The 13,252-nt window shown below is 46.4% G+C and overlaps 1 protein-coding gene across 7 annotated transcripts in view; it reads left to right on the forward strand.

Annotated features, from left to right (window-relative positions):
* SMIM11A (small integral membrane protein 11A) overlaps positions 1–13,252 on the forward strand; it is a 17,412-nt gene continuing 4,160 nt past the window's right edge. For 2 of the 7 annotated variants that reach the window (XM_035896502.1, XM_035896501.1), the window contains exons 1-5: positions 1–137; positions 501–562; positions 1,999–3,287; positions 4,151–4,266; positions 5,934–6,113. In XM_035896502.1, the coding sequence (XP_035752395.1) occupies positions 4,246–4,266; positions 5,934–6,101 (189 nt within the window). In that variant the 5' untranslated portion in view covers positions 1–137; positions 501–562; positions 1,999–3,287; positions 4,151–4,245 and the 3' untranslated portion in view covers positions 6,102–6,113. Of the gene's footprint in view, positions 138–500; positions 563–1,998; positions 3,288–4,150; positions 4,267–5,933; positions 10,100–13,252 lie in introns of those variants that run through there. The other 5 variants (XM_035896498.1, XM_009640979.2, XM_035896496.1 and 2 more) reach the window with 5 other exon arrangements.

The raw sequence follows: 13,252 nt of genomic DNA on the forward strand, positions 1-13,252 counted from the left end.
CGGGTCTCCTGCCGTAAACCCCAGGCAGGCCTGATTGCCACAGGCGGGGTATGATGCACGGCCACCTGGAAGCGCGCTTTACTGCGTATGGATCTGCCGAGTTTTCTTGTTTTCTGAAGAAAAAAAGAAGCAAATAAGTGAGAAAGAGGGATCTGAAGTTCTCATTCGTTGAAAAAGTTTGGTTTCCTGATGGGTGTGTGTGGGTTGCTGGCAGTGTTGGGCGCTGGTGCTGCAGGGACCACGAAAGGCGACCGGGGATCAGGACAGAGCCAGGGTGGGAATGGAGGCAGCGGTGGCTGCCAGCCCGGCAGACCCTCCTCTAGGGCAAGGCGGTGGCAGCAAGCAATGGCCTGCTGCTTGCAAGGACCCTGGGACGTGGTTGAAATGATGCCCTGGGACCCACGGTGGGACAGTCTGATGTGCCACTGGCATTTTTTGTTTTGATTTTAATCCAGCCACCATGACTGATACATCCCATCTGCTCTGTTCTTGTTTTCCAGAGTTAGCAGCATGTGATGAGCTGCCAGAGAAATCACAAATATTTTCATTTCTGCTTCTTCAGGTATGAAGATCTTCTATGGCTTTATGTTTTTGATGTTTCTTGAGTTGGTGTTAGTGTAGGAATTTCTTTATCGGTGACATTGGTATGAACTGTGCGATTACACAGGTCTTTTAATGGAGTGATGTCTTCACCTACCTACACATATGGGCTGTAAATGTACACAGGTCTGAGTGCTTCTGACTTAATACAGCCACTGTGTCTGCTTTCCGAGGCTGGTGACTTTTACAGCTTTTCACAAAGTGGGTAAAATGGAAATGCTCAGAAATCCCCAGTAGACAAAGAATATCTTGAGTCCCATTTTGTTGAGTAGATGGAGTTATTGGCAGGCTGAGTCAGACTTTCAGCCAAGACAACTCAAGCATTTTTGTGAGTACCCAGATGCCTGTGTGGACGTTTTCTGGTGCGTGCAGGCCAGTCAGTGCTCTGCCGCTGCATAAGCAAACAATGGTGTGAGTGGCTGGGCTGTGATGTGGTTGCTGTGGTGGACTGGAACTGTAATTCAGTGGCTGAGAGACCTGGACTCAATTCTGTGCTCCACCACAGACTTCCCATCTGACTGGGGCCCAACTCCTTTGTCTGGGGTGGTCTGTGTTGCACAACACAGCACTGTGCAGAGATCCTGGGGCTGGTATCAGCTGAAGTCTTGCTCTGGGACTTGGTGCAGCCCTGCCTGAGAGCTCTTTCTCCCTGCTGAGGACACGAGCCTCTAGGGCTGCATTGGTGACTCTCCGCCTGCTCTGGACCCAGAAGACTTCACAGGATCTGGAGCTAATGGAGGAATGCTAGTACAGCACTGAGATGTGCGGTGTGGGCAGACCCTCTCTTCCTTTCCCATCTGCAGTAGTTTGATCTGCTTCACAGAGGAGGTCTGAGTGTAAATAGGCTAGTGACTGTGAGGTGCAATCACGGTGAAGAAGGCCACCAGTACATGTGAGAGTGATATCATTTTATCCCTACCTGGCGCAGAGGTCTACAAGTAGATGATGGATAGCTTATGGAGCATCTGTCACGGAGGCGCCGGCAGGGCTTCAGGCAGAGCCTAGTGTTCCTGTTTCTTTCTCACGTGTCTCAACACGAGACCTCCTTGTTGTGAGTGAAGGTAATAGTGACCTTCCGTGGGGCCCAGTCTCTGTTCCCAGTAGCGCTGTGTTTGTTAAGGGAGCTTGCATTTTCCTGGGGAACGAACAATGCCTGACTGTAGATGTGTTCTGAACTCCTATCTGTGCCTTATCTGCCTCTGAAAAGGCAAACATGAAACTTCAGCTGTTTAGTTGCCTGCATGCTTTTAAGATATCACAACCTTGAAAGTACGGCATCTGAGCTTTTTGCTTTTGAATTGATGACCTCAGTGCTAACAAATTGTTTTTTTCAAATGTGAAGTGAACCCTGCCTTTTTCTCTCCTTTTCCACTTTCTTCTCCCTGCCCCGTGCCCCAGGTCCACCCATTTTTTTCTGTCCTGGGGTTTCAGCTGTATTTAATAAGGTCTGGATCAAAATGGAGACTGGAAGAGTCAAGAGGCGAAATGGGGAGAAGTGCTTGACCACCGCAGGCTGGTGGCACAGGATGTGGGGATGCAACATGGAGAGAGCGGTGGCTTCCCCTCTGAGTTCCAACCACAGAAGACCCTGTGAGGACAGATCATCAGAAGTGTCAGCTCTCACAGGAAACATTTTGGATCAAGACACCGCTCTTTGGAACAAAGGGAGAATTTCTTTACTTATTGTCCTTTGTGACTTCAGTGCAGCTACTCCCGGTGGATACACAATTCAGGCAGATTCAGGCTCGTGTCTCAGCAGAGCGGAAATATTACAGAAGTATTGCTCTGAATGCTTAAATAATCCGACTCGCAACCAAGAGCACTTTTAGGAGCGCACACTGTGATGCACATTATACGCTGCTTCTTGTTGGTGGGACGGTACCCTGCAATCAGACCCCACAGATGGGCTCGCATAACGTTTGCTGAGTCTAAAACTTTTTCTGTACGTAAAAAATCACTAAAACCCCATTTTCAGCATCATATGCCAGATGCTAGCCTGTCTTTGAATGGCTGAATTCTTGCCTTTTTACAATATGTTGCAAAACTGATTCTGGCTGAAGCACAGAATTTACAGCAATTTAGGAGAAGAGTGAAGACTGTGTCTGATGAAGCCCCCACCCACGTTAGCATTTTGAGATGAGGACACCCCAGTTGGGCAGCGCAATCCCTTCAGATCAGGCCAGGCTTTTTTAAGTTGGGTTTCACTGAGAAGCACGTACCCATCTGAGAACCAGATTCTGCTCTGGTGTGGGGTTTTTGCCATGACCATCTGTCAGGGGGCTTCAAATCTTAATGGTCGCTGAAATTCTGGAGGAAACGTCAGAAGTTAAAATGTCTTTTTTTTGGAGGTGAAGTGCTACTGACTCATTAGTTCACAGCTGCCCTGACATTATATAAACGGAAGAAGGGAGCTGCACACTCAGGATCAACACAGTAAATACTGAATGACAAAAGAGTTGGCCACACCACTGCTTCGATATAGTTCGGTCTTGGTAACAGAGATCTCCAGTGGTGTCTCTCCGTGGGGATGTTTCCAGGGTGGTCTCTGCGGGGTGAGGATTTTGCAGCTCGGGGAAGAGGAGAGAAGAGGATGCCTAGCTGGAGAAATGAGGGCATCTGCAAAGAAGCTGGCTGAGCAGCACAGGAGCTGCAAGAACATTTACTTGACTCCCTGTTTCTGAAGAAAGGTCAGCAGCATCTATTGTGGTGTGGTGGTGATTTATTCAGCCCAGCTGCTGGTGAAAGTTTGGACTAAGCTGTAGGGCTTCCTCCTGCTTTTCAACAGTGATTCTGTTGTTACGCATAGAGGAAAACACCTCGAGGGGATCAGACAGGGAAACGTATTTAATTTGAAATCCAGCAGCTGAAACGGTGTCAGCGCTGGTGGAGCAGCAAGCAGAGTCTGGAGGGCAGTGTTGTGGCTGTGTGCTGCAGCCCTCAGCATCCCCTCGGGCATTTCTCAGCTCCGAAGTTCAGCTCTGAAACATACATTGACCACTCAAGGGATCCAGTGAGTGGTTAGCTTGCTTCTGTGTTATTATGGGCTGCATGGAGAATTTAATTTGTTAGTAAATCAGAGAGAACTGGCAGATGATATTAGATACTAGGATTCATTAGGTGTTTGGGCTCTGAACAGGGCTGGTGGGCTTAAAAACCGCAAGACAGCTCTTCTGGGTGCGCTTCTGTCCACTACATATCAAACATCAGTGAGGCATCGTGATGTGCACCCGTGTCAAGCTTTCAAAGGCAGGCAGCCTTGTGTCTTCGGTTGGGCAGCTGCTGGGATGTGCTGCATGTGGTGGAAGCGCAGCCTCCGCACTGTGCAAGTGTGGCACCCGCCCAGGGCCTGTCAAACCCCTGTCCTTCAGCAGCACGGGTGTTGCTCCTGTCACTCAGCTCCAAAAAGGCCCACGTAGGTCATTCCTGAACTGTGCGGCACTGGTACGCTGCCAGGCGCTGTGCAGCAGATCAGCTTGTCAGAGAGGTGCAGGGTGGACATGCTGAGTAGAAACAGGTCGGCTAATTCTTTTTTAATTTCCATTTCTTCAAGATGCTCCTGCCCTGGTCTGTGCCTTTAGAAGTGTGACACTCATCGGTGTGGGGCGCAGCCTGCTGTGGGACGGACAATATCATTGTGCAGCCAAGATGGTGGCATTTAACTGGAAGGTGAGGATATTTCACATTCATAAAGCAGTGGATGTCTGCTCTTTCAAGCAGATGCATGTCAGATGTGGTTGCTTGGGTCCTGTGTTTAAAGGTGGTTTCTTTGCCTAGGTGAAGGTTGTTTAACCACCACGTTCTCTACACTTCAGGGAGAGAGGACTCACTGTTGTAGTCCTTTCTTGCCATACACGCTTGCACCTTGCAGGCTGGCCCCAGTATTTGCTGTTGGGGCCTCACACTTTAGATCTATACGCAGTGCTGGTAGGCAAGCTCAGCTCTGCTTGCCTCTGCTCCTCCTGGCTTTCCTCTTTCAAGGCTTTTCTCCAACTTCTCTTTCCTCTGCTCCTTTCATTACTGGAGGGCATTTTTTCCACTATGTCTTTCAGTGTATTTGGAGCCATAAACACTCTGCAGGGTACGTGTGTAAAACATTGAAGTGTTTGAGCAAGTACCTCATGCATTAACAATTTTAACATGTTATATCAAACCATTTATCAAGAAAACAGTGCTAACCCCAAACCTTGGCTCTACCTTTTCTGGTGTATCAGAGCTGTGGTTTAAGGAGATTGCCGCTTTGAATGTGTGGGGAGATTGACAGAGGATGATGGGTTTTTGTAAAATTAGAGGGGAGTGGCCTGATGTCAAACGTACTGTACAGCTTGTAGACATCAGCGTTATAAAAGACCCTTCTTGAGCCTCTGATTTGGGGGCTTTAATGAGACACACTAATGGTGTATGGATACAAGGCTTTTTCTAAATTCAGTAGTTTGACAACGGCCAAACAGCTTTACGAGGTGCTGGAAGGCCTGCTAAGGGTACAGAGGGGTACTGGGAGACTTGCTACGGGGGAGCTGGCACTGTGAACCTTCTGTGCACCACCGGATCAATCCTGCTGATCAGGTGGCTCTTTGAAACAGTGTGCTGGAAAATTCATGTACCTTCAGTATCCTTCTGGAACTGACATCTTTCACTGAGTGCCTGTGCTGCTCTTGTTATATTTGTATTCTGAGTTCACAGTGTTACCCATTTGCATTTTGTTTTTCACTCCATGTACACTTACGGTAGCATGCTTTTATAACATTGAAATATGTTGTGCGATTTTGGTTGTTCCAGGCATTAAAAACTCCTGAAACTGAATCATTGGAGGCTGCGGGTTTTTTTTTACTTTTCTTCCAGTTTAAAGGCCTTTGTCTATATCTTCTAGATCTGGGCAAGTTAATTGCAAAACTACCATGGATTAAAATTTCTAGGAGCACAGAAGTGTCTCTGGGGATCACACTTGATAGCTGATATGCACGGATTCATGGCTTGTGTGAGAATTGTTCAGAAGCATTTCCACTTTTACAGTTATCCTAAGATATTCCATCCTTCCCCTTTTTCAGGTCTAGGTCATGCCAGTATTCCATTTGCTGTAAAGCAAGCAAAAGCGACACAGACCTGTGCAAAGGGGCTTCGTATACAAACTTGAGTAAACTTGGTTTTGTCCTTTCCCCTAGATGTTGATCTGCCTAGTTTAAAGTCCCTACAGAAAAAAAAGCATCAACAGCGGAGCAATACCATTGCTTTGAATAATGCTGTTGCTGTAGGAAACTGTGTAGCATCCTTGTAGATTAATTTTTAATTGTCCGAGTGTTCCAGTAACTGCTTAAATATATTGTTCTGCATTTCAGGCTTTGGAGAATTTCCCATTGCTGATGTACATTTTGGCAGCTAAGACACTGATTCTTTGCTTAGCGTTTGCCGGAGTAAAAATGTACCAGAGTAAAAAACTTGAAGAAAAATTAAAGAGGGAACGTGAAGAGAAATTTAAAGCAGAAGTAGAGAAGAAGGATGATTGAAGACTCTCTCAGGTATAGAATTTATTCGACGTCCTGGTGTTCGATAATGGCATTGACATATTAATCCTATTATGTTTGGCTTGGATACATTTGGATTGTGCAATTAGAACTGTCACCATTATCTGAGTTCTTGTAATATTTGTCTCCTGCAATGCTTCAGCATATTTGCACACCCATATGATGCCCATTCTTTGTAAGAACCGTGGTCGCTACCAGAAAACTTGGCAGCCATGTTTCGTGATTTAGGAGACCTTAGCACAGTATTCCTTCTCTTCTCTTAATTTCCCTGAATTTTTACACCCAGCCAATTGCACAGGAAATCCCGATCTGTAAAGAGATGGTTAAATTGGCAAAAAATGTGTGAGAGGCGTGACAGACAGGATGATGCAGTCAGACCTCCTGGCCTTATATCACATAACTAAGATAGAAAAGACTCAGCCATTCTATATTAGTTAAATACATGACAAGTTGTAGATAGTTTAGCTGGAACCGCCAAATCTCATGCCATGGAGCTTCCCAAGGTAACATAAATGCTACAGGTTATGCTATGTAACATCCATTATATATACTTCACTGAGAAAAATGGACACATTTCTGCATAAGAAAGCAAAATGATCATCACAAAATATCTTAAAGTTTTATGTTTTCATTCCCTGTGTGCTGAATTCCTTCCTACTGTTTTCAAAGTTTAAGCAATCATTGCCTCATTGGATCAAGTCCATTAGCAAAATGAGTGCTGACTAGCGCTAAGATTGTATTCCCTGACTTGTTTGGTATGTGATTTTTGTATCAGTTCATTTCACATCTCTCTGTTCTGCAGCAAAATGGGAATTCTATTCCTGCCTGCCCTTTGTAAGCTCAGTGGGAGGTTGATGTAATGTTACTCTTTATTAAACTAAAAAACTTTACTTTCCCCTTTTGAGGTCATCACCTCACATATGAAAAGAGTTTCACTTTTTAGAAATGTTTACTAGTTCTGATTTCAAACCTATCACTGTTTTATTTCATGCAACAGGGTTTGGAAATTGTGTCAAGAAATGGGGCCCTGGAAATAACCACAGGAATGAAGTGGGTCATTTGCACAGAAAAAAACACAAAACCAAAGGTGTTTTTCAGTCTCCTGTTTCCATCAGATTGAGGACTTGTCTCTGGGCAGACTTGTGCCATTTTAAACTCTTGTTTTAAATCAGTTTAGCTAGCCACTGGAAAATGCTGGGAACACTTCTTTCCATTTTTGCAGGCAGAGTAAGTTATATGGAGTTTTCTTGCTAAACAAATGAGAGGTGGGCTGCCCTGCAAGTGAGTAAGCCTGCTCCTTGTCATGAGCAGACCATACCGTGCTGTGTGTGCAGCGCTGGGTCCCAGGCAGTTCTGCCTGGCAGAGTCCAAAGCCCAAGGAATTGCTGCGCCAGGAGCTCATCCCACAAGGCCTCTGTGTCCAGCGTGTGATGTTTGACCTTGTTGCATGACTGGCATTAACGCATCTCTGATCTTGCAGAAAACACCCTAGTCACCCAGTGTTGCCCACCAGAGGCCCAGTCCTTCCTAAATTCTGCCATCTCTTGGGCTGTCAGCCATGTCTTTCTATAATGGGATTGTGAGAAGGGGTGAATTCTCCTACCCTAAAAATGTTCTCCAGTGTCAGCACCGCCGAGCTGTGATTAGCTCCGATTGCAGCATGCCACGTGGGCATGCAGATTTAGCCCATGTGCTGCCAGCATATCACACCTGCTGTTCTCACTGCTGTTTCCCCACCCTGCAGATTTTCTGGCACTTGGCAGCTTGCATTGGATTCCCTTCCTGGGAGAGCGAAGCCTTCCTTGTAGATGAAGGATGTGTCAAAGGAATAAAACCCTCAAGAGTAACATTTGCTTAAACTGTATCTCAGCTTTTTATACGTACAGCAAAATATCTAACCCTCTATTTATGCAATAAAAAATCCTTTGTAAAAAAAAAAGTAATGGCCTTGGTTGCTGCTTACTCAAATGCTACAGTTAGAGCCGCAGGGGAGGCAGTTTTTAAAGATTAGCTGCAAGGAGGTGGCTGGTTTTAAAGAGAAAAACACTCTGAATTCATCATGGGTATGTACAAGGTTCATGGACAGACCAGCAGGATGTAGGAGGCCTCTGGGATGGCTAGCTCCTGCCTTCTTCCTGCGGCTGTGGGCTGAGGTGCCCACCGTGGCGACACCAGCGCACGCTGCTGCAGTATCCCTCTTTCAAGCATTATCTAAGTTTGTGTGCAGCTGATATGGCTGATGCTCAGAGAGCTCTTGCTGTGGTGGAGTTACTCACCGGGAACTGCAGTGATTTTTAAAATCTTGCTGTTCATGCGGTCACCTTGGTGACTGGGGAATATAAGTATTACAGAAACCCATTCCCAGGATAGAGCGATATCTGCTACGGTAGCCTCAGGACTGCCAGAATTCATCCTGCTGTTGTAAAACCTCAGTTTCCCTCTACGGTCTCAGCAGTCATCTGTCTGTGCAAAAGCAGAATTGAATGGTAATTTAATTAAATGGCTGCGGTGTTCAGTGAGAACAGACTCTGCTAACCACCTCCATTAAACAGCTATTGAGGGAAAGGCACCAAGGTACTTAGCTAAGCCACATGCCCAAACCTTAACAGGAAATTGTCAGGCCTCTGTAGTGTCCACCAGCTTCAAAAGTAAGCAATGTCTTGGCTCCATGCAGTCATCAGTTGCCTTTGAATACTGGACCCAATCTAGATTTTTTTAGACTCAACCAAGAGTAGATTTTTCTAGACCAATAGTAATAATGAGCTTTTTTTGTTTTTTTAAACTGAAAGCAGAGGTATTCTCCACTTCAATACAGTTGCTGTGTAAGCAGAATCAAAGGTACACAATCTCCCTTTAAAGCAAGTCATTTAGCATCAAAGCAACTGGGCATCATTTAGCACCCAAAGCAATCGAGGCTGGCATTAAAATCTGGGAGCCCTACCTTGCCAAACATGTGCAAGAAGGGCATTAACACAAGGAGCCTCTTTTTTGTCCCTGTCTTGAACAGGAGAGAAAGCAGCTGTGAGGAGTCTCCTCAGAAGTCCCCCACATCGCTACCTTTTCTGCCTCTACAGCCAAATCAGAAAACCTCTTTGTACATGTAAGACTTCAAATCTGGTCCAGCCTGGCTGCTTTTTTCCTTCACTTCAGAGTAACACTACAGCATAGATAACCCCCAGAGCTTGTGATGGCTGTCACAGCAGGCTGATAACCTAGAGTTTCCAAAATAAGAAGAGATCTTATCCATTCCCAAACCTGAACCAGTATCTGTTCTCTGACATTCCAGGGTAGAGTTTTGAGCTATGCTATCACTGGATAGGTTACAGCAGGTTTTTTTACCCTTGGGGATCCTTATGTGCTGCAGTTGCAGCCTTAAACAAGAAAAGATGCTGACACTGGGGGGAGACAGCGGCTCAGATTTGTTTCAGTTTCTTGTTCAGAAACCAGCCAGGGACCTTGAAGTCTGGTTTCTTATGGAAAGAAGGGTTATACGATTAGTCCTGGCAAGTTTAAAAGAGGAATAGAGATTTCATTTCGATTGAGCAAGAGAGAGGAGGCAGCAAGGACAGAGCGCCTTGAAGCGCTCAGTGTGTATGAGTGGGCAGCATGTTAGACAGCAGGCGATCTGCACAGGATCCTCTTGTAGATGCCCCATCCCAGAAAGCGAGACAGGTCAGGCCTTTCTGGTGCCTACAGAACTACAGAGTCTCCTTCTCCCCGTTCTCTAAAATTACTCCTTTCGAAAAGAGCATTCATGTTGTATAGATGGGCAGCTCAACCTTACACAAAAAAAATTTCCCTATCGGATGTTGTCATTGTCACCTGTGCCAAGTGTTGAAGACTGAGAAAATAAAAGGATTACTGGCTTTTAAACTGCTAGTGTTCGCACCTTTAGGCTTTCTTTTACTGACATGAAGGCCATCTGTTTTTAAACAAAATCTGAAATCCTTGTGTGGTAATAAAGAAAGGAGCTGTTGGGATTTAAGGGGAAAAAATAAACTCCCACAGGTTCTGAGCCAACTAAAGTGGCTGCTGGGATAGGGCTCTTCCAGCCTGAAGCTGCTCAGTGGCTGTAGGGTATCTGTGGTCCTTAAGGTGAAAAATAAGTGAAGAAGCATTCAACAGGGCTGTTTTCTCATTATCTATTTTAGACTTTGGCTGAAATGAACTCAGCTTGATTTTAGTACCACTGAACGCTTTTAGTCTGAAGGCCGCAAGACTTTTACCGTAAACACAACAGCACTGGTGCTGGAGGAAGGCAGAGCTCCCTGAGCAGTGCCCCAGGGCAGGAGAGATTGCTCTCCAGCAGTTGTGCTGCAAGTCAGGAAGCTAAATATTTTCCAGCTCTTCCAAGAGCCTCACATGCAGGCAACTATTTCCAACATTTCCTTCCTCAGTTTTCCTCTTGGAGATCAGCAATTCCAGCTGTTTTTTCTTGCTCTTCTCAGTAAAGGCACTGCAAATGTTCTGTCTGGGGTAGAGTCCTTCATGGTTCTCCTTGATCCCAGCTCTAACCTGTGTCACTCGGTCAGCATCTCTGCCTACCTGCTGACTGTCAGCCCCCTGGGCTCAACTCTGGCCAAAGAGCAGCACTGCGGCAAACTCTCACAGCCCCCTTTCCAGCTCTGCCGTGGGAGAAATCACAGAATCACAGAATCGCAAGGGTGGAAGGGACCTCGGGAGATCATCTAGTCCAACCCTCCTGCTAAAGCAGGTTCTCCTAGAGCATTCTACACAGGACTTCGTCCAGGTGGGCTTTGAATATCTCCAGAGAAGGAGACTCCACAACCCCCCTGGGCAGCCTGTTCCAGTGCTCTGTCACCCTCAAAGTAAAGAAGTTTTTCCTCCTATTCAACTGAAACCTCTTATGCTTCAGTTTGTACCCATTGCCCCTTGTCCTGTCGCTGGGCACCACTGCAAGGAGTCTGGCTCTGTCCTCATGACTTCCACCCTTAAGATATTTGTATGTGTTGATGAGGTCCCCCTCTCAATCTTCTCCAGGCTGAACAAGCCCAACTCTCTCAGCCTTTCCTCATAGGGGAGATGCTCCAGTCCCTTTATCATCCTAGTTGCTCTCCTCTGGACTCTTTCTAGGAGTTCCTCATCTTTCTTGAACTGGGGAGCCCAGAACTGGACACAGTACTCCAGGTGGGGTCTCACTAGGGCAGAGTAGAGGGGGAGGATAACCTACCTCGACCTGCGGGCCACGCTCCCCTCCAGGCAACCCGAACCAACAGACTAAGCTGAAACAAACCTCTCTGGTTTCAGCCTTCACCAGTTCTTCACAGCCTTTGCAAAATTGCTTCCGAAGATGCATCAACTTGCTACATCCTCTCCCCATTTATTAACTATGTGCTAACCTCAGCCTTCATGCCAAGCTCAGTGAGGAGCTGAGAGACCTCACACAAAGGAGCTGACTACCCTGTGACAGTCTTGTGTCTGACATGCTCCTGATCACATGGAAAACAACCACACATGAGTGTGTGGAGACAGATCAGGTAAAATTCAGGTAAAATTTCTAAAACCTGAGTTTACGTTTCCCCCATATGCCAAAAGCCATTTCCAGGTAGGCTGGCTGTAAGCGGCTATCTGGTTTGGGGATGCAGAGGTGGCTGGATGTTTATGCACAACACACATCACTCCATAGTTTGGCTTTGGCTTTTGAAGCTGGTTTGCCTTGGCTACTGGAGCAAGCCCAGCATATCATCTAGGCTCAGCTGGACCTTGACTGGCATATGTGTGTACCAATCTTGGGGATAATCAGAGCACCAACTGGCCCTTCTCCAGCTGAAACAGAAATACCTGGTAGTTGCCAGAACAGTTATCGCCATAGCAATGGACTCCTCATATGTTCCTGTAGAGAAGAAGTTTGTTTGGGCACAAATAAGTGATTAGGCATGTATTCATGTGTATCTCCATATGGCATCTATTTCTCCCACTTTGAATCTGATGAGAGAGCTATTGAAAATGTCTGTGTGTACCAGCATCAAAGGCTGTGCCGCACCACGAGACTGTTTCCAGTCTATCCAAAGGCTCTTGAGATGGCTGGTCACAGAGCAGAAAATGTCTATAGCTGCTTCTATAGATCACTAGAAATACAGCATGCATGACTATCCTTTTTTATTAGTCTCTTTTTTTTCCTGGACTGTAGGGAAGTGATTGTGCCCCTGTACTCGGCACTGGTGAGGCCGCACCTCAAATCCTGTGTTCAGTTTTGGGCCCCTCACTACAAGAAAGACGTTGCATTGCTGGAACAGAGAAGGGCAATGAAGCTGGTGAGGAGTCTGGAGCACAAGTCTGATGAGGAGTGGCTGAGGGAACTGGGGTTGTTTAGTCTGGAGAAAAGGAGGCTGAGGGGAGACCTTATCACCCTCTGAAAGGGCGATAGGAGGCTGAAAGGCGGCTGTAGCCAGGTGGATGTTGGTCTCTTCTCCCTGGTAATGGGCGATAGGACGAGGGGAAATGGCCTCAAGTTGCGCCAGGGCAGGTTTAGGTTGGACATTAGGAAAAATTTTTCACAGAAAGGGTTGTTAAGCATTGGAATGGGCTGCCCAGGGAAGTGGTGGAGTCCCCATCCCTGGAGGTATTTAAAAGACGGGCGGACGAGGTGCTTAGGGACATGGTTTAGTGGTGGGATGGCAGGGTTAGGTTAATGATTGGACTTGATGATCTTAAAGGTCTTTTCCAACCTAAAGGATCTATGAATCTATATTGGGTGGTTTTGCTTTCCAATGCTTCAGCTTCTGATGGTGTGGCACGTTCCCAGTCCTATGGCTTTTTTGTTTTGCTGTGACTCATATTCCTCTGGCCTAAATTCAGGCTAATTTCCTGGCTTAGTGTTTCTCATTGGTTTGAGGAGGCTTAGATCTAGCCAACAAGAAATGTCAGACACAGACTGTTAAGTGCAGTTTAAGTCATATAAACGAGTCTGACCCTTACATGTATTTGGTTTTGTGCTGGTTTTGGCTGGGGTAGAGTTAATTTTCTTCATAGGAGCCAGGATGGGGCTATGTTTTGGAATTGTGCTGGAAACATGGTTGATAACGCAGGGATGTTTTAGCTGTTTCAGCAGTGCTTACACAAAGTCAAGGCCTTTGCTGCTGCTCAGCCCACCCCCCCCGGGAGGGGGCCGG

Source organism: Egretta garzetta, unplaced genomic scaffold (genome assembly GCF_000687185.1).
Source record: "Egretta garzetta isolate BGI_Z169 unplaced genomic scaffold, ASM68718v1 scaffold45, whole genome shotgun sequence".
Lineage (NCBI taxonomy): Eukaryota > Metazoa > Chordata > Aves > Pelecaniformes > Ardeidae > Egretta > Egretta garzetta.